Source organism: Filicampus tigris, chromosome 5, assembly GCF_054856515.1.
Source record: "Filicampus tigris isolate MCC_2025a chromosome 5, RoL_Ftig_1.0, whole genome shotgun sequence".
NCBI classification, from domain to species: domain Eukaryota; kingdom Metazoa; phylum Chordata; class Actinopteri; order Syngnathiformes; family Syngnathidae; genus Filicampus; species Filicampus tigris.
This window is the reverse complement of record NC_141221.1, coordinates 5,968,951-5,989,530: the sequence shown is the minus strand read 5'-3', so window position 1 is coordinate 5,989,530 and position 20,580 is coordinate 5,968,951. Positions and strand designations below refer to the sequence as shown.

The 20,580-nt window shown below is 39.5% G+C and overlaps 1 protein-coding gene across 5 annotated transcripts in view; it reads right to left on the bottom strand.

Annotated features, from left to right (window-relative positions):
• grid2 (glutamate receptor, ionotropic, delta 2) overlaps positions 1-20,580 on the bottom strand; it is a 440,886-nt gene that overhangs the window by 58,631 nt on the left and 361,675 nt on the right. For all 5 annotated transcript variants that reach the window (XM_086031022.1, XM_086031021.1, XM_086031025.1 and 2 more), the window contains 2 exons: positions 6,401-6,539; positions 1,600-1,795 (listed from right to left, as the gene is read on the bottom strand). In XM_086031022.1, the coding sequence (XP_085887148.1) occupies positions 1,600-1,795; positions 6,401-6,539 (335 nt within the window). The remainder of the gene's footprint in view (positions 1-1,599; positions 1,796-6,400; positions 6,540-20,580) is intronic.

Genomic DNA, 20,580 nt, shown 5'->3' with positions numbered 1-20,580 from the left:
AAAACGCATGGTAGCAGTTAAGTTACTATGCATGGAAATGGTTCTGCTTCCACATTCAAATGCATGTGCAGGTTGTCAATAGTATGCCAAAGAAACAGGTGGTGATAAACTCTAACTGTTAAGTCATTTTAGTAAATTGGACGGCAGGAAAAAAAATCATTTCTGGAAAAGGCACAACAAAAATATAATGGAATGGTATAGTTGAGTAACATTTAATAATAGGGAAAGTAAAACCTCCTCCTTCTCCCACTACTACTGTGCTACCAGTTTTGGGCAAGTTATTTTTAAAATGTGATTACTTACATTTGAAAGTAATATGTTTCGTTACAATATTACCGTCCATGTTTACTCAATTGCTTTTTTTGGGGGGTGGGGTGGGGGATTATTTGATTTAATGATGTTGATAGGTGGCACGGTGGTCGACTTTTTACCACGTGTGTTTGTTCAGGGTTTGATCCCGGGCTCTGGCCTTCCAGTGTGGAGTTTGCATGGATATATACTAGATAGATAGGAAATGTTTAAGAAAAACATACAAAGAGATATTACTTTAGGACACTTTTCTTTCTTTTCATAAAAAAAAACCAAAAAACAAAACAACAACACAATTCAAAGTTTAGTTAGTTGTAAGACAAAGGTTCGAGGTCAATTGAACAAACAAAATAAACGGGCACACTAGACTCTTATTTAATGGCCTGTAATGTAGTTTGTCCGATTGGAGTTGTCGAAGCGAGACGTGATCGGCCAGAGGAGGCCTTTCGCTAGAAGCGGGATGATTTGCATTTTGCTAGCTAACAGCCAATCAGAGTGATCAAGATTTTGCATGCAGTAATTGATGGCACCTTCACCACCACTTCTAATGGTCTCCTTTTCTTTCTGCTCTGCTCTTATTTAAAATACAAATTATAACAGCGGGCGGCACGGTGGTGGACTGGTTAGCACGTCAGCCTCACAATGCAAGAGGTTGTGGGTTTAAATCCGGCCACGGCCTTCCTGTGTGGATTTTTCATGTTCTCCCTACTCCGGTTTCCTCCCAAAATTCAAAAACATGCACGGTAGGTTAATTGGTCACTCCAAATTGGCCCTAGGTGTGATTGTGAGTGTGAATATTCATTTGTCTATGTGTGCCCTGCGATTGGCTAGCAACCGGTTGAGGGTGCACCGCGCGCCTACTGCCCAAAGACAGCTGGGATATGTAGCAGCACGCCCGCGACCCTTGTGAGGATAAGCGGTTTGGATAATGGACGGATGGATTATAAAAGCACAGGGTGTAGAAGGTGCATTCTTAAAAAGCATCAAACTGTCAATGAATGCAATCATCTCCGTGTATGTAACCCAGAGAATGCACCGGCCACCAATGGCTCAACCATTGGCAGAAAGTTCACGCCACAACCAATGGCAACCCGTGTGTGTGTGTGTGTGTGTGTGTAAAAATGAACCACGAAAAAAACCCATTGATGCCCTTCACATTGACATGACATAACAATCTCACGTGTGACAAGCTCAAAGCATTCAATTTGACAACAAAATAATGGGTTTGATGTCACCTACTTCACCTCTCGCACGAGTCGCCGCAGCTCGACTTGAAAACTCTGTGCTCACCTTTCGGATGCCCTCCTTGGACTCCTCCACATTGTTGTCGGCTCCACCTGTGCGGTTGATCATCCGCCACATCTGCGAGTACATGGGGTCTCTCTCGAAGGGGTTCATAGCCTTGGAGCGCACCTGGTCGTACACCGCAGAGTCCAGCACCGTGCCGTACGGAAGCTCCGTTTGCTTGGACAAGTCCTGGAGGGATCTGGGAGGAGAAGAGGTCATGCATGGTTGAGCTGATGACTCTTCAAACATAATGACCAAGGGAATTTACTAATTGGGATTTTTTTGATTCATTTTTGGAATCACTATATTGCTGTAAATCATTGATGCTTTCACAATATTGTGGATTATTATGCAATTTTTTATGGGTATTTACAGTATATTTGTGATGCCCTCACATGTGGGGAAAGTAGAGCCATAGTTGTGGAGGCATTTTTCATCCGTTTATTGAACACTGTGAGAACGGCTAAACACATGAACAAAAATAGCTCATTCATGCAGGAGATGTTGTCAGTCACAGCTCACGTCTGGAGACTCGCGTGCCACCTTGCCTCACCTATTGAACCGATTTAGGCCGGGCACTCATTAGCGCATTTCTACCACTAAACCCGGGAGCGCTGTTGCGCATTTCAACCTTTACAGCCGGGAAAGCAAAGATATCATTTTGTTTTTTTTATTTGTGGTTTTAGACAATGACGATATCGAGGACTTTGAAACAAAATAGAGGATGCTAATTACCACTCGATTTAAAAAAAAAATAAAGGTAGTGCTTCTGTTGACTCTCTTTATTTTTACATTTTTGATTGAAACAAGAAATAATAATAAACTCAGGCCTGTGTGAAAGCCACAGGTCTAAGCTCTGAAATTCTTTTGTAATCATGTTTCTAGAGGGGCAAAGATATCGATTAGTTTGTAGGTGTTGAATTTCCGGGAAAACTTCAGGTATTAGAGGGTGATTCTAAAGACGCCCTTAGGTTTAAGAGGGATGTGTCACCAGGTGCTTTAGACCTTAATGGGTTAATGACACATAGTATGTACAGTACTTTGTGTGCGCCTTGGCCACAAGGGGGCGGTATATTTCATACATGTACACATTTAATAAACGTAGGTTTGACAGTCAAACTGTCATTCCCTTTTTTTAGCACTCATTTTCTTAGGACCGCTTTTTGCACAAGCAGAACACCAGTGCAAAAAGCGGAAAATGCAAGCACAAAACAAAACAATGACTTGCTCGTTCATGATCTTTTGAAGTCTGCTACGCTATCTAGCGATGGAGTGCCTCGTATGTGAAATGTTTGCTTGCAAAGCAAAGCAAAAATCGGCCGAGCGATGGCTTGCAACTTGGAAAACTCCTACCGTGAGTTGGGGCACTTGTGAGTCAAGGTACAACTTTGCATTAAATACATCACAGGACGTTTTAGAATTCTGGATACTTTTATCTGTATGATATATTTAGACTTGTTTTTATTGTGCACTTAATTGAGTTGCACTTCACACTCTCGGCATATTTAGCATTGGGCAAGATTGATAGGTGTTTCTGCAATTACAAAATACAAGGTTGCTCGCTTACAAAGACGTTGCTGTGTTTACGGAAGGTCCTGACTTTTGTGGTTTCTCCCGTGACCCTCTTCAACAGTCTCCCTGACCTGCCTTAACAAATAGCTTTGAACGTTTAAATGTGCTTTGCTGTTAACATGGCTCTTTTATCACGTGGGGTTAATTGCTGGCTTTAATAGTTGGCCCTCGCATAAGTCCTTTGGGAACACACACACACACGTTATGCCTGAGATTCTCCCCTCCGCTTTTCCTAGTATGCTGAAATAGTGATTGCAGAAAACAACAATACAATTCTAACACACAGTCACACCTCCAAAGTGAAACACAATCTGTTCTGTAATGCTTGGTGACTTTCAAATAGTTCAAATTTCAAAGCAACTTGTAAAGTTTGTAAAAAAATGTGTTGTTTGTTTGCGCTTTTACTTATTAATATCCAATCTAATCACCACAAACGAGTTTGTCACTTTCAAGAAAGAGGAGAGATTGTACAGCACTGACATGAAATCCAATATACATTGTGTCTGTGTTCTGATGAATGCTGCAGCTGCTGTGAATGAGAATAAGCATGAGCAATGAACCACTTGCTGCTTCACCAGGTCTAAAGACAAAGACATTATCTTAGCCTGGGTCTATACATAATTTGTGACCTTCTCCCTCAATTACAACTCCTTAATGGTCGTCCCCCCCTTGTTGTCTCTTTGGCTCAACATTAGCCCCTCTGTCTCTCTCTTACACTCTCACTCCCTCTCTCTCTCTCTCTCTCTCCCTCAGCCGCTGCCCCTTGCTGTTTTCCTAAAGGATCCGCAGCGAAATTGAGGGAAAACATCCAAGCGTGAAATTGACCAGAGAGGCTCCTGAATGTTCTCTTCTTATTTCATTTCCACGATGAAACAAAAGGCATTAATAGTTAAAAGACAACTTCTAGGTCCGCCGACGTTTTCCTGAAGACATGAAGAACAAGACCTCTTCTTCCATTGCTGTCTATCATTTATCCTCAAAAAGTCACCTGGGACATTTATTTGAGAGGGGGTCATTTGTACAAATTAGCATGTAAGTGTGCAGCTAGACATCTTGACTGTTAATTGTCTACCTACCTACCTACCTTAATTCTTCCCTACAGTACCTATCCACTTACTTACTTACCCATCTACCTATCCAACCTACCTACCTACACACCATTACTGGTGTGGTCAAATCCTACAAGTCTACCTGACACCAAACCGACTTGACGTGCACAGCTGTAACACTACTTTGACGTGTATTTTGTTTGTCGTCCATCGCGGTAACATGGTGACTTGGTGAAGCAGCGGGTGGTTGATCGCCAAAGGTTATTTTTGTAACCAAGTTTACTTGTTCGGACCACTTTGATGCTTGACTTAATTCTTCTTCATTCCGGCAGCCGTCTTTGCTGGCTGCGGGCCATGTGAGATAGTAATTATGCCTCTAATGACCCCGGAAGAGTAAACACATTATAGATAATGCATGAAAATTTATGGAAATCCTTATTTCGCCTGGCAGAAGCCAGCTGAGAGGCATTTGTTAATGATGGTACATTTTGAAGCGGGCTAGACAAAATGGTGCAGAAAGGTGAATTTAGGGAACATTACAATTGAAAAATATAAAATAGGCAAACATCCGGATAGACCGATGGACAGAAATCAAGACCGAAATAATGAATGTTGTTTATTCTGACGATGTGCCAAGGCAGAACGGCACCGGCGGGCAGAACGGATGCTTCAGAATGCTGATTAGTCCAATGAGAGATGAATGCTTCCGAGTGCCACCAGGAAACAAGTGCGGGCAAAACACACTATCATAAGGATAGATAAACATGAGGCACAGAGTGAGGGAAAGAGAGAGAGCGAGAGAGAGAGAGAGAGCGAGGAACAGAGAGAGAGAGAGAGAGTGTGTGTGTGTTTGAGTGTGTGTTCTCGTCCCTATATCATTGTTTGTCACAGCTTATGACATGCCACATTTACTGTGTGGAAATGTGACTTAATGTAGACATTTTGCAATTTGCATTTTGCACATCACCAAACCATAATGAATACCAAAACTGAGAATCATATATTTGAATGTTTTTTCCATTAATTGAACGAAGGAGACGGTCCCAAAAAGATTCACCGGGTTGGACATTTGCGCCACAACGTCACCTACGCGTATAGTCGGGAGGTCAAGGTAAGCTTGGTGCTACTTACGCCATTTCCATGCCAGCTAGCTAGCTAACATCGAACTTCAGCTGGATACTAGTGTGGCTAACTAAACATGATGCGGAATCGTTCCTAAAACAGTAAATCACTTCCACGGCGGCGAATAAGCTGCACTTCAGGCAAGTAACATTAAGGGGACATAATTAACAAAAGACGGAAAAAACATGTTAATTGCTAAGCTAACCTAAAACTGAAAGGTAATTGTTTATTAAGACCGTAATTAACTGCTTGGGTGAGCGAGTTTCTTTTCACAGGAGTCAGGCTGGAACCATGTTAAAGGGGAGCGTATCCAACTTTAAACAGCAAAAAAGCAGGCATATTAAGACGTGTCTTGAAAGAAAATGTAAAAAAAAAAAAAAAAAAATGCGAAACATATATCTAAACAGGACCGGAAAAGAGTTACGTGACGTCAGCCCCGAGGAGTAGCCTAGAACAGTGATTCTCAACCGGTGTGCGGCGAGAGATCATCAGGTGTGGAAATTATGCAATGTTAATTATTTTGACAAAAAATATGTATTTTCTAATTTAAATAAAAAAGGTTTTGTTAATTTATATATGCCAACCATGTACAGTAACAATAAAATGTTCTTCCACTAGATGACAGAAGGTACATAATGACCCTGGATAACCACTTTTTGTGAGTCGTTTTGAGAAGTGATGTTCCATGAGATTTTTTCCGATGTCGCAAAGGTTGAGAAACACTGGCATAGAAGATTAAAAGTACCAAACACTAACGTGCTTCTCGCTCTTCTCCCTACTAGACTGATGGCATCTCCTTGTTTGTTTAGCTCATTTTCCAACACTCAAACACCCACACACAAAGACTCACACACATAATGACAGATCGCAACTTGAAATTAACAGGAAATTACAATCCTCTGTAAGGGCGAAGGAGGAGGTGAGCTCGAGAGTGGCAAAGGGATAGGCGGACGGATAACGTGTGTCACCTCATATGCATTAAAAGTAAATGGCACAATAGATTCATAAACACACACACACACACACACACACACACACACACAAGCTTGTTAGACACTCACTGTATGGAGTTCTCAATGCGTGTGATGGTGAGGAACGCCGCTAAATTGGCCGTGTATGAGGAGATGACAATGAGAGCGAACATCCACCAAACGCCCATCATCATCCTCGTGGCCAGGGTGGTGTAGGGGACCTCTCCACCTAGAAATAAACAAACATGAAGAGTTGAGAGACCAAAATGCTTACAAAAACTTTTTTTTTTTTTCTATCACAAAAAAGCAAGAGTAAACAAATCTAAAAGACAAAGCGAGACAAAACACGCTTAATTACATTTCTGCTGATTAGAAAGCAGACGTGACATCATCTCATCTAAACTTCAGAGTTTTGGCAGCCGGAAAGCACAATGTGGTTGTGGTGAGCACATCTACCTTACAATAGAGCAGTGTTTTTCAAACTATGCACCGCGCGCGAGATTTTGTCAGGTGTGCCGTGGGAAATTATCTAATTTGTGTGCCTGTGCGGTCTAGCGCCTGGCAGCGTAATCATGTCTTTACTACATTGTAGTACTCTTCCATACCAGCAGGCGGCAGCAGCTGCAGCAGGTAGCTAGTTGTCTTTGTTAAGAGACAAGCGAATTAGTGACGAATGTTTATCCAAACAGGCCCATGTTTCACACTGAAACATTAAAATATACTTTTTTCTTTGCGTTTGATTCCTATTCAAGACGTTATAATATAACGTCATTCTTCAATGTTAAAGAAATGCTTATATAAACAATACAACACTTAAATTGTTAAAATAAGCTTTTTTTTTCACAATTTCAGCTGGTGCTGTGACGCAGGATTTTTTTCAATGTAATCAATGTGCCTTGACTCAAAAAAGTTGGAAAAACACTGCAATAGAGGTTGTGGGTTCAAATCTGGGCTTGTGTCACCATGTGTGAAATTCATATGTTCCCCTCCGTCTTACTCCCATATTACAAAAACATGCCTGTTAGGTCTATGGAAGACTATATTATGCATACACTGCACATTTGAATGTGTTTTTTTTTTTGTCTATACTTCATGCCCCGAATGGCAACCAGTCCACGGTTTACCCGCCTCTCGCCCAAAGTCAACTTGGATAGGCTGGAGCTCACCCACCACCCTAATGAGGCACTACAGAAAATGGATGGACAGATGCAATTTTCAAGATGATCTCCAAATGTTTTGGCTGCACTTTGAGTTGCCTCGTGATCACAAACACACAATTGTTTATAGTTATTTGGATCATGTATGGTATGGGAAGGTCTTTTACTTGTTCCCAGTGCATGAAGCAAGGACCATAAAAACATCCTAGGGCACGTTCGGTGTCCAAGAAAAAGCCCGTCAATCACATTTGGAATGAACTAGTACAGAAACTGGATCAAAAGCCGGGTTTACATGGGGACTTAGTTGTCATTCTAATTGTAATCATTCCGACTGAAGATCACAGGTCAACTGTTTACATAACATGATCTATCCTGAGCAGCTGTTTACATGCGCTACTCCTTTAATCAGCACAGCCATTTTACAGCTCCATCATGTGATTTATCAAGATGGAGTTCATTTGTCTATACAGCACGGCAGTCATACTCATTTTAAACCTTTGATTAAAACAAAGTTACAAGGGCTTTAAAATAAGGTTTCCCGTCGCGAACGCACTCTGGTAGGACGCTGCCTTTTTCACATGCGTAAACGATAAAGTCATTATGCATTTACTTTGTACGTCAAGACAAAGCATGCAAACTCCATATTTTCTTTCCTTTTTGTATTTATTATGTTTGTCATCCAGCACTTCTAGGGCATCTTTATTACAATTAAAAACAATTTACTATGTTTGTCATCCAGCACTTCTAGAACTGTAGAACTGTATTGCTGTAAAATAAAGTGGTCAGAACCACAAAAATTGCTGCCAGGTGTAAGTCCTTAAGAAATTATCTCATTTGTACTGGTAGCAGCGACTCACTGATAAATAATCTCAGACCTCCAGCCCCCCCCCCCCCCAAAAAAAAGCAGCTTCTCAATAATACATGTCACACTCACCCACATAATCCCATGTTTCCTTCTTTTCTCCCTCTGCCACATTGGTGACTTATTCCTCTTCCTCCTATTCCCCCTTTAAGGCCCGGCACCACTGCTTCTCGAACATTGATTCAATTCAAATTTGTTATCATCCTTCTTGACATCATCTATCTCCCCGCCAATGCATTTGTTGCTGACATAACGTTTTTAGTACGAGCTTCAGAGAGCCTCAATATGAGCTGCTTTACAACCACTTCACACATTCCATCTGCATGCTTTTATGTTACCGCCATACGACATCAGATATTGCAAACAATGTACGTATTGGAAGATGCATCTAACCCGCTTTCCATATGGAGAATGTATATCGCGGCAATATCAATGAAAAGTAATGGTTGCTGTTCGCGAGTAGCTTTGATGTATGTACATGTAGAACAGTCAGTAGGATGCGAGCCGTTTATCCATTACTGTATCTAGACGTCTATTTTCTAGAGTGCTTAGCATCAGAGCTGTGCATCGGCTATTTTCCGTCTGCATATTTAATCGACCCACGTGGTCCGAGTCAGCCAAACTATGTTGAGAACGGACTTGACCTGTACCACATCACATGCAGGTGCCACACACCTGACACTTTGGCAGCGAAAGGAAAAAAATAAAAAAAAAACAGTGTTGTGTACCTTGCGGTCTCATAGACGCAATGAGATGTGCCCCATATTGTTTTTATTTCACGGATCACCACGCTGTGTGTCTGTGTCTGTTGTTTTTGTTTGATATTTTTTCTTTGTTTGGTGGCGTGTCTGCTTGTGTGGCGCCTGCGTGTGACATCACGTTAAGATTACGTTCAGTTTTTGTGCCATCCCTGAATTGTAATTTTTATGCAAGAGAGCCCTTTGCACCGGGGAAAAAAAATAAATCACTCTGTGGTTATTTTGTTGTTTTCCTCAAAACCTTTGCTGTTGAATAGTGGATCAATTGTACATGCACGGTGTATAAATGCAACTGTATTGTAAAAAAAATGCAATGCAATATATGAATATACGCGTTTCATGTAATCTGCCCACCCTGACCTCATGTGGGTTTACAATGAACCTAAGATACATTTTTAAACTCTTCATTTGAAACTACCCCCCATTTTTTGTCTTCTGTGGAAATAATTCAGAATGTTTTTATTTAGAGTCTACAATGAACCCAACATCACTGGACCGAACACATTTTGGAGTTTTCAATGAACTTAACATACATATAAACACTCTTCAAAGAACGAAAACATTTTTTTGGGGGGAGTTTTTAATGGACCAAACCTACATTTTTAGTCTTTTATGAACTGAACGTATTGTGTGGTATCCCCACTCCACAGAGTGTAAACAGAATTTCCCCTCGAGTATATGCAACACACAGTAAATAAATAAATACACGTCTTCTGCAATTGTAACCTATGGTCTTATAGATTGAAATGAAATGAGCAAATTATGTTTTTTGATTAAGCTCCGGCATGTAGTATTCATGAGAAATGATGATATGAAAGGCCATTGGGAATAGGAATCCTTTCCCCGTGGAAGCATGCAGAACTAGCAGACATGATTTTTTTCTTTCTCAATTTCATTGAAATGTATGCAAAGCCGTGACTGCTGCTCCTCAGACTTGAATAGCTTATATAACATGACCTTTGTGACTGGTTCCAGCTGCTGTGGGTACTTTAGGATTGTGATTTTTCATACTTGAAATACTCACACAGGGCCCGTGGAATTAAAGAAGAGAACAGCCATTGTGTTGCGTTGAAGAACAATTTTCATGTTGATTTTCAGGCTACATGAGTGAATTCTATGAAATATGTAATACGTCCGGGAATGTCTGCATCTGCATGTCGGGAAAATTTGAACGTGTGCTAAGCTACTCTTAGAGCACCATGCAATATTAAAAAGCATGCGCTCGCTGCGTTGTCCTGGATTCAAAGTTAGAGCAACAACCGTATCCATTGGTTCGAGCTACACTGAACAATGGGTTAGGTTATTTCATGTTTTTTTTTTTTTTCCTTAATTCAAATTGTTGAAAAAATATTAGTTTAGTCCTTTCACGTAAACTGTCTAATTTAGATTTATGGTTAAATGTATATTTGCTTTACTTTTACGTCATGTAAATGTAAATGTAAATGTGACCAAAAATGTGTTTAGATTGAGTGTGTTTTTAATTTGACAACTAACACTAAACATGGAACCGCTAACAGATTACAATTTAAAGTAATGCCCAAATAATATTGATATGATAAAACACGAACAAAAAGTATGGACATTGATGCTCACGGGAAAATTGCTATAAAAAAAGAAAAGTGCTATAAAACTTGTAAAACAGCTGCAATATTATATAAGTCGAGGCATCTTTTAAATCATAAAGCCGTGCAATATAATTTATTACATCTTTATTTTTCCCCATTTGTCCTATTGTGTAGAGTTGTGGGGATGTACATACAAAACTACAATAACTACAATCCGATTTTTAGGGCTGAGTGTCCACACTGTTTTTAGTGTCCAAATGGGCACTGTTGAGACTGGGCCACATTATTGACCCATCTGACAGGTTAGCAACATCGCCCAGCACGTGTATAGTTTGACGTCACTGCTCCGCTCTTGGGGCTGATTACTCGATTATTTGATGGAAGAGTCATTAGGTAACTACATTTGTGAATGAATTTAAATACTCGGTGTGACATTTTTGTTTATTGGTGTGCCATTGGATTTATGTCATGTAAAATATGTGACTTGGATAAATAAAAGTTGCGCAACACTGCTTTAATGTATTTGAACAATATTCCTTCCCAAAACAGAAGCCTCTTCCCGTCATGGAAGTGAGCAAGGACAAAATCCAAGGAAGGTGATGCTAGCGTCTCACTGCAGGAGGCCTCTAAGCATGAAGTCTTTGAAAGTCCTGCTCTGGTGTCGATTCCCGACTGCGCTAATCATTATGCGTTTGCGCTTCCAATTCCAACGTGAGTATGTTTATGGATTCCAAAAGAAGCATAGAATGGAAAATATATATTTATTTTTTTGCGGATGCTGGTCCGGTGGCTTCAAAGGCCCCCCCGGTGTGTCCCAGACTAAGACCCTCCATTCTTACCACCAGGGGTCTTTTGCTTTAAGCCTCACACTGTAGTATGTCTCCATTCTACCCACTGCATTGTTGGGGGAAAAAAATACATTTGCTAGTCACAAAGGTAACAAACAGACTGGGAATTTATTAACTTAATAAGTTGATTTGATCCAAGTGACATTGCTATATGAATATGAACTCACTGCAAGGCATTTATAGTGAAATGTTTGCAGCAATCTTGGCAGGAAAATGATGTTCGTTGGGATAGATTGTGGTCGTTTAGTGCCAAATATCTGTGATTTTTCTGGAGCTTTTTGTGCACTTAAAAAATTTGCATGTAGATTCCATAACTCAAACATAAAAGAGCATCGGCAATATGTTATCAGCCTTGCTACTTTCTCGTTCCAATATCACTCACACTAAGGACGCATCAAACCGTCCTGCCAACCCTCCACCATCAAACGCGCCATAATCTTTTCTATTTTTTAATCTAGCCCCACGCCGCCAAAAAAGTTATGGCATCCCTCTGCAGTTAACATTGACTGAGAGATGATGAGAGCGCTTCATTAGGCCTTCTTGAGAGAGTTGGAAGATGTTCAGCTGATATCGCTCCCTGATGGGAGTCGCAGCAATCCCGCTACACAATGACGAAACTTTTACTTTACTAAATTTGACAAAACTTTGGCTCATTTTGCAAACCATCTAAAACGGCCCGGAAATGTCACAGTTTGAACCACCATCAAGCATAACATTGACAGGCATCAAAGGATATTTTCTTTGTGTATTTTACTCTTTTCTTTGGCCTTCTGTGAATTTTTGATGCAACACTTTGTCACCATACATTAAGGTTTTTATTAATTTTATGTGTTACCTTGTTTTTACACTTAGCTGACAAATAAGAATGTTATAAAATTTAAAAAAAAAAAAAAATATATATATATATATATATATATATATATATATATATATATATATATATATATATATATATATATATATATTAGGGCTGTCAAACGATGCAAAACTTTAATCGAGTTAATCAAAGTTTTAAAGGCTGAGGCCACCGTAAAAATAATAAACACACTCATATTATTATCGTCATTGTTATTATTATTATTGTTTTAAGAAAAAGAAAGGTTCAGAAAAGAATGGAAGAAAGGATGGATAATAAGGTAATACAAACTGAATAGAACATTAAAAAACTTAAAATGAAAAACTGAGACTATGTCAACGCTGTGACCCTTATAAAGGCAAAGCTATGTCAAGAATAACAACAACAACAAAAATACTTTGAAAAAAAGTTGCAGTTCATAAAAAATGTGTCAGTATCTGCCAAGGTGGCTTAAAGGGGAAGTCCATCCAAACATTTTTTCAAGAAGTTGAAACAATCGCGACCAATCACGGCTTTTCTGGTTTTCTGAAACTGAGCCGCGATTGGTCGTCACCTGAGCCCTTAGCAGTTGTGATATATCTATCTGTGTCATATTCTGTCGACAGAAGCGACAAAATGGCCACGCCCGGGATGGCTAAAAAGGGGTGGATTTTACTGCTTAACTCATATTCCACAAACAATATTTATCATAATGCCATGTTTCAACTAGTGGGCCTGCTGGGAACATATTCTTGAAAAAAATAAGTTTGGGTTGATTTCCACTTTAAGCATTTAACACTTTGCCGCAAATCCTGACGACACAGCACATAACAGACTTCATTGTGATCACATGCAATGTCCTGATCATATGACCCAGCTGGCAAGAAGCAGGTTTTTCAGAGTAATTGGAGCTCAGGTTGTTATCACAGCACATAACACGGACTGTAATGATTAGCAAAAAGTGACAAAAAGAACTGCTATTGATTTTCTACATAAATTCAGTAGCTTCCAGCTCACAAGAAGCCAAGTAACCCGCAAACAAACACATCTGCGCTTTGTTAATCATTTGTTTGGAGTGAAAGAAACACAAGAGACAGGGTTGACAAATTAGTCGAGAGGTGCTGTGTCTCCCCGGTGCAAACATTATTCCACAAAAGCCAATTCATCTGCCTCAAACCCAACCACCCGGCGCTTCTCCTTGTTGACATGGCGTCAGTAAAAAGGAGCTCCAGATGAGAGCCACTTTGAAGCACTCGGGCACATCCAGGAGTTTTTTTTTTTTTTTTTTGTATGCGTCTCTCCACCACTTTCAGATTAGTCCCCACTTGTCCCGTTTGATGATTTGCAGGAATCTTTGACTAGTTATTTTTTTTCCAGACACTCACTTGACTGAACTTAGGGATGACAAGGCTGGGATAAGATGGGGAAAAGGTTTGACAGTAGGAGAAAATATGGGAAGCATCCCTCCTCAATCTTTTTATTGTGCTTCAGCACATTTTTAATACCTCCACGATAAGTCCCGGAAGTTTTTTCAGGTTGCAAAGACACCTAATAGTATCTTCACCCAGCATGTGGTCTAATTCAGTGCAACAGTTAAAAACCTAGTGTAAGTGGCTTGAAAATGGTCACTTGACATTTACTCAAGTCTGCGTTGCAATCATTAAAACTGAACTTGTAGCACCTGTTTGGGGGTGTGGGTGTTGCCGCAGCCCACCTCAATTCCGATTTTAAGACTTTTTGATACATAATTACAATAATAATAATAACAACAGTAAACAGTGTGACACAATTTGGAAGTAACTTGCCCAACAATGGTTTCACAGCACACATGTAGCTTAAAGAACTTACGGTAAGGAGAATGAACAAGGAATCTAAAAGTATATTAAGTTGAAAAAAATGTTTTGTTTTTAATTAAATTATTTTAATTCATAAGGTCAAAATGACAGTCAAAACTTTATTTACATGGCAAAATAAGTGGAAAACTAAAGACTGTTTCAAATTAGTCTTTAAAAAAAGGCTAAAATAATGCTTTTAAAAAAACATGGCCGAAATTGAATTTTTTAATAAAATTAAATCATTTTATAATATATCAGTAAACATAATTAGCTTTTAATTGAATTAACATTTTAGTTAAACTTTTAACAACAATACATTTGCATTTAATCTTTTGGGACCCTTTTTTCAAACATTAAGGTTTGATTTTTTTTTATCTTATATGCAATATATTTTAATTGATTTTTTTTATTTTTTTTTTTATTTTTTACTGTCCAACATTTATTCATGTAATTGATGTTCAAACTGCATAATGTTGCAGTCGCTTACAATAATACAAAAGTACTCTTTTTTTTTTTTTTTTTTAGCAAAAATGTCTGCCTCATTTGTTATGAACAATTAGTATGGAAGCCATGATGGTGGTATCTAAAATATGTTTTGAGGTGGTAATTGTTTTAGTCACTGCTTTAAATTGGACAGCGGCTTCCATTCTAAACAGAAGACCTTATATACTGCACTCTATGCACTTGCTCTGTAAAATATACCTGCTCCTGGTATTTACTACAGAAACATAGTGCGCTATTGGGCCAAATGGGCTCCTAAATTTCACAGGAACACCCACACCCACACACACACACACAAATGGAGTAGTCCCACAGAGTTGGGCCCAGCAGGGGAGCTGTTCAATCATTTTAGATAATGGAGAAACATTTAGGGACGTCTGCATGAAAGTGAGCAGAGAACAGAGCATCCGTTTTAGTGCGAGGAAAGAAAAAATGTGGAATACATTTGATCATGTGGTGAGGAAAAACAAAAATCACTGACTATTTTACTGATATAAACCAAATAATATTAGTAAAGGGCACAGATGTTATGCTTAAAAAAAACAAGGAAAGAATGTGGCCAATATATCGGTCGGGCACCTGCTCCTTCGGCCCACATTCTTGGAGAGGTAATGTAGTGGAAAAGGCCCAAACTTTAATATACTGAGAACACAATCAATGTCTTTGCTCGGTCATGCTCAAAAACGAACAAGCCAGGCCAGTGACCACCAACTGAAAAAAAAAAAAAAAAGAGCAATAGTAGTATGAGTAGACTGGTGGTACTACAGTACACTTTGAAATGGTCAATGGACTGTCAGACTGCATCTAATTATTGTTTTATTAATTGATTCATCTGTCGATTATTTTGTTAATTGATCGATGAATTGGATAAAAAATATTAATTTTCATCACAGGATTCAAAAACAGGACATTATTTCAAATTGACAGTGCAGAACATTGATTTCAGAAAATCTAAATCAGAAAAACGGATTTAACATATTAGTAAACTGAATAACAACTATGGTCACGGAACAAGTTAAACTTAAAGTCAAGGTATCTCAACTGGGTATTTGAGTAAAAGTTTTTCCGTAAAAGAAGCAAGATTGTTTCAATACTAATATGCTATTTTGAGGTGCAGGTTAAATCCCTCAGATCAATTCATGAGTGTAACGTGTCTAATCTGCCGACTTCATCTTTGCCGAGTCAACATAATCAGAAGTGCAGCGTGTGTAATAGGAATATGAGTTTCGAATGGGAAAGAAAATAGAAATAAAAATTGTACACGTTGACCCCTGGGTGTTGAAATGGGGGCTCTGTAGTCTCTAATCGGAGCTGGCTCGGTTTCATGAGAAAGCGGGATGAAATGAAATGATTGAAAATGTAGTATTCCCTGAGATGCACTCCACAAAGTGCTCGCCATCAGCAGCCAAGTGTGTGTGGGTGTGTGCGTGTGGATGTGTGCGTGCGTGTGGGTACATGCGCGTGTACAAATGTGTATCAAGCCAGTGCTGTACATTAAACTCTGCTTCCATACACTTATGCTCTGTTTGGATGGTGCACTGAGACATTAATAGAGTAGTGAGGATGCTTTATGATAATTACATCCAGTCAGTGATGTATAAAAATACAGTACTGGTATATAAAAAAAAAAAAAAGATACTTAATTACAATTGATTTCATTCCAAGAAAAAAAAAAAAAAAAAACACTCTCTCTCTCTCTCATTCTGGTACATTGCATTCCATAAAATGAAGCAAAATAAATGATGAAAAACGAATACATACATAAATAATAAAAAAATATATATAAAAGTTAAAAATATATTTATAAACACTATGAATAAAACAACCTACAAAATATGTATATTCATTTAAAATGAAGATAAACGAATAAATGAACATGAAATGAAAAAAAACCCCACTGTAGGTAAAAAATAATCTGAAAATTGAACATAAAATAATAAATAAACAAAGTGTTTTAAATATGGACATCTAACAAATAAGTAACTCACTATGAAGCCACTTACAGAGTACTATCGGGTGTTTTAAAATGAAAACCTCGCGTTCTAGCCTTGGGAAATCATCGAGGCCTATAACATCATAATGTAAAGAAAGTATTCAGTCCCAAGCCTTTGTATTCAACTGACTGTCGGATACAATAGAAAAAAACACAATATAATGAATAATAGAATTTTCGAGGGTTGAAAGAAACCAGAAGAAATATAATTGTTTTTTTTTTTACTGAAATAAAATTTGTTCTGAGGTTTGGGATTGGAAAAACGCTTCTGAGCTTCCTGTGTGGCGTTTGCATGTATTGGCATGTCCAAAAAATGTGTAAGTTAGGTTAATTGAAGACTGTCCATGGGTGTGAATGTGAGTTTGAATGGCTGCTTCACTAGATGTGCCATGCGATTAGCTGCCTCTCGGCAACCAAAAGTATAATACTGCAACTCATACCACTCCTAACTAATTACAATACGTGCCAAAGAGAACGCGAAAGCACTGCCCAGAGGCCAATTGAGGTTCACCATGTACCCTCATACACATGGCGGGATTATTTTTCTTTATTCACATTTTTCTCAAAGTTAAAGTCACTCTGACTAAACACAACCTTTTGCAAAAATCATCTTCAACCAAACCACGGTGTGTGGGTGTGTGTATGCGCGCGCGTGGGTGGGGTGTGTGTGAGTGTGTGCACGCCCTTTAGAGACACTCTGGTCATCTTGCTGCATCATCACTTGTAAACATTCATTAAAATTGGCTGGCTTTTCTAGCCTGAGAGAGCTTTTCCTTTTCTCGAATGAAAGAGGGGAGGGCTGGCGAGCAGTTCCCAGACTCCAACGGGCAAAGTGTGGAGGTCGCTGATAAAACACAACACTTTTTGGAAGTGTGTGTGCGTGCGTGTGCGCGGACTGAAAACCCACAGTCATAAACAACCACAATTTACCGCAACGGGTATCCTCCAACATGATGCTACATGAACGACAAACTTTTTTTTTCAGCGAAGGACATAAAAGGTGTCTATTTCAGATTGGCAATGATAGCCGCTAATTTGAATGTTTGATTCATCGATTGATGGGCCAAAACATTTTTGTGTGTGAATGTTGCATTCTCGTCAGGGTTCGTTCAAGGTCGCAAACGTTCTCCAGATGTTTGACAGACGTTCGCCTGTACTATTCTTGTTGCAAGGTAATTTGGAACATGTTCAAAATGTCCACATATTGAAAATTGTTTGCAGTCGGAATCGCTTGTTCAAAAGCAGAGGCGCCGCAAATACACAAGCAGAGGTAAACAAGCTCAGAGGCAGGGGCATAAAGGCACACTTTTGAAGTGAGGAGGAAACTTCATTCCTGTGGTGAGCGAAACATTAATATCAAGTGTTTTATTGACAGTTGAAAGTAACACGCGCAAATGACATCCATTTGAGTCACGACGCAGTGCGTCGCCGTCAAAGTGGCTTATTCAAATGCCGGAGCAACTCTATCCGCACTGCTGCAGGCCAGGAGGTTGACTGCATTATTTTGGAGAAAAAAATGGATGTACCCTCCTTAGCTCATTGGATAAAGGAGCTGACGAATAATATCGCATTGGAAGAATTGACTTACGTCATTAGAGGGAGAGCAGAGGAGTTCGAGGGAATATGGAAATCTTTACTGAACTTTGTTGGCCAATGGGGTGCAGAGCCACCTATTGTGCTGTAATATATTGTGGAGTTGCCCGTTTTATTTTTACTTGTTTTGTTTTGCCTGTTTGGTTAGCTGTTTTGTTTTTTGCTTTGTTGTTATTGTCATGTATATAATGTGTGAAAAAGCAATAAAGATATTGTGGGGGGGGGGGGGGGGGGGGGAAACTGTCCGCTCACTCATGTAAACGGGATATTCAGAATGTTTCAGGAATTGGAATTTTGACCTTAACCCAAATGTATATATATATATATATACACACACACACCTACACCCCTCACACACACATACTTTCTGCTAAAACTCTTAGTGGATCTGTCGGATTATATTGAATTCAGCTCATTGAACAGAAGGACCCGTGGTGACATTGGAAACATTATATTTTCTTCCCCCCAGCTTTATCAGCACTTCAGGCTGACTCTTCACACTTGAACGCAACATAAATGTGACAAAGTCAGCAGAAATTTCTCCCTTTATTTACAGGCTCCTCTGCAGCATTTGGATCAATACAATCTGTGTATAATATAAGAGGAACAAGAGCCAACACATGCACTCAAGGTTATGTGTGTGCGTGTGTGTGTGTCCCTTAATGGTGAATGGGACATTTTTTGTGTGTGTAGCCAAGCATTTTGTTTCCTGGAGGGCAAAAGTTGGGCCTCACCGAAGAAGAAGAAAATAGTCTATTAGACTTCATGGCCGAGTTCAAACACCACGCCGCTTGTTTTCAATTATATGCTTTCTCCCGGCCATGCTGTTGGATCCCAAAGAGCCCATCTTGAAAAGAATTGATTCCAAGCAAAAACATGGCAAACTTTTCCAACTGAGAAGCAGTCTGAGAGCCAGTGGTAGACAGTGAAAACTGCCTTGTGGAAAAGAAGCAACCAAAATTATGTTCTGAGGCGAAAGTAGCCGAGACACGCCAATACAAAAGCTGACATCATGCCGCTTTTTCTCCACATGGCCTTTTCTGTCTCATGCAAATGAATCACTGCTTACCATGACGACCTCCACTACTGCAAGGTATGCCAACGCGAGTACGACTTTGCGTCAGAGTGATGACTACCTAGCTTGATTCCTGGGAGAAAAATGGCTGCTGAAGAAAGCCCAGTGGGCTCGTTAGTGAATGGCTAGCTGCAGTTCTTTGGGACGTAGTTAAAATTCATGGTTCACTATTCACCAGTTCACATTTGTTTTCTGTGGAACATATCCCCACCTATTTGCTGAACAACTCCTCTATTCAAGGTTTTTCTGTTCTTTCTGATGCGCCACAAGATGCTAACGTCATCTGCGGTTCTGCGTAGCTTTTGGCTTAGATATGAAAGCGGTTCCAAGTAGGCTAGTCGTCTGACCCAGGCGGTTCATGCCAAAAAATGTTTCATTTCACAATTTTACACTTCATAGTTGCGCAAGCACTTTATAGACACAGATGTATGTACAGTATATAAGCAATTAAAATGTCACTTTTCCAAAATAAGTCCAAGTTCAAGCCATAGTATTTTCTCATATAGTTGCCGATGGGAATTTATTCACTTGACTGCAGAGATTTGTGAGTAAAGATGGACTGCATGATATCAGCTATGAGGAAGTCAAGGTATTTGCCAGGGGCGGAGTGGTAATATGGGCTTCTGGTGAATTCCCAGTGGACTGAGCCGCTATAGATACTGCTCGGGCCACTATTCCAGCCGGCAAATTAATTTCCTCCGGTCCGCAGATCTGTTTTGACATCAAATAAAGGTTGCTTGCAGTATTTAATTCTGTTACTCATAAAAAGGGACTATGAACGCATGCCCATTATAATATACATAGCACCGACTCAAAGTCTCGCAAACTAAAGTGAGCCTGTTTAAGCCAAGAAACTCCAGGTCTGAAAAGGAGAACGCTGAAAGAGAAATGGCTCCATTCGATTATAAATATTTTTTCAGAAAATAACAAATGGAAATTAAGTCAAATGCCGCATCGCAATCCCTGCTGCAGCTAACGGCCACTATTTGGGTGAGGATTTTTGATGTCATGATATATTTAATCTGCATTATACTTCTCTATTAATCAGCGTTTTTCCACATCTTAAATTTCTAAGGTAATAGCAACCTGAAGTCCGAAACATTAATTTGCCTAGCCCTAACGCATGAACATGTAAGATTGTCACAACAGCTCAGAAGCTGCGCTTAATTGGCGGATTACGTTCGACCCAGCATCTGTCACCTGGGAGTCGCTGAAGCCACAGCAATCACTGCATATATTTTCGTCTCC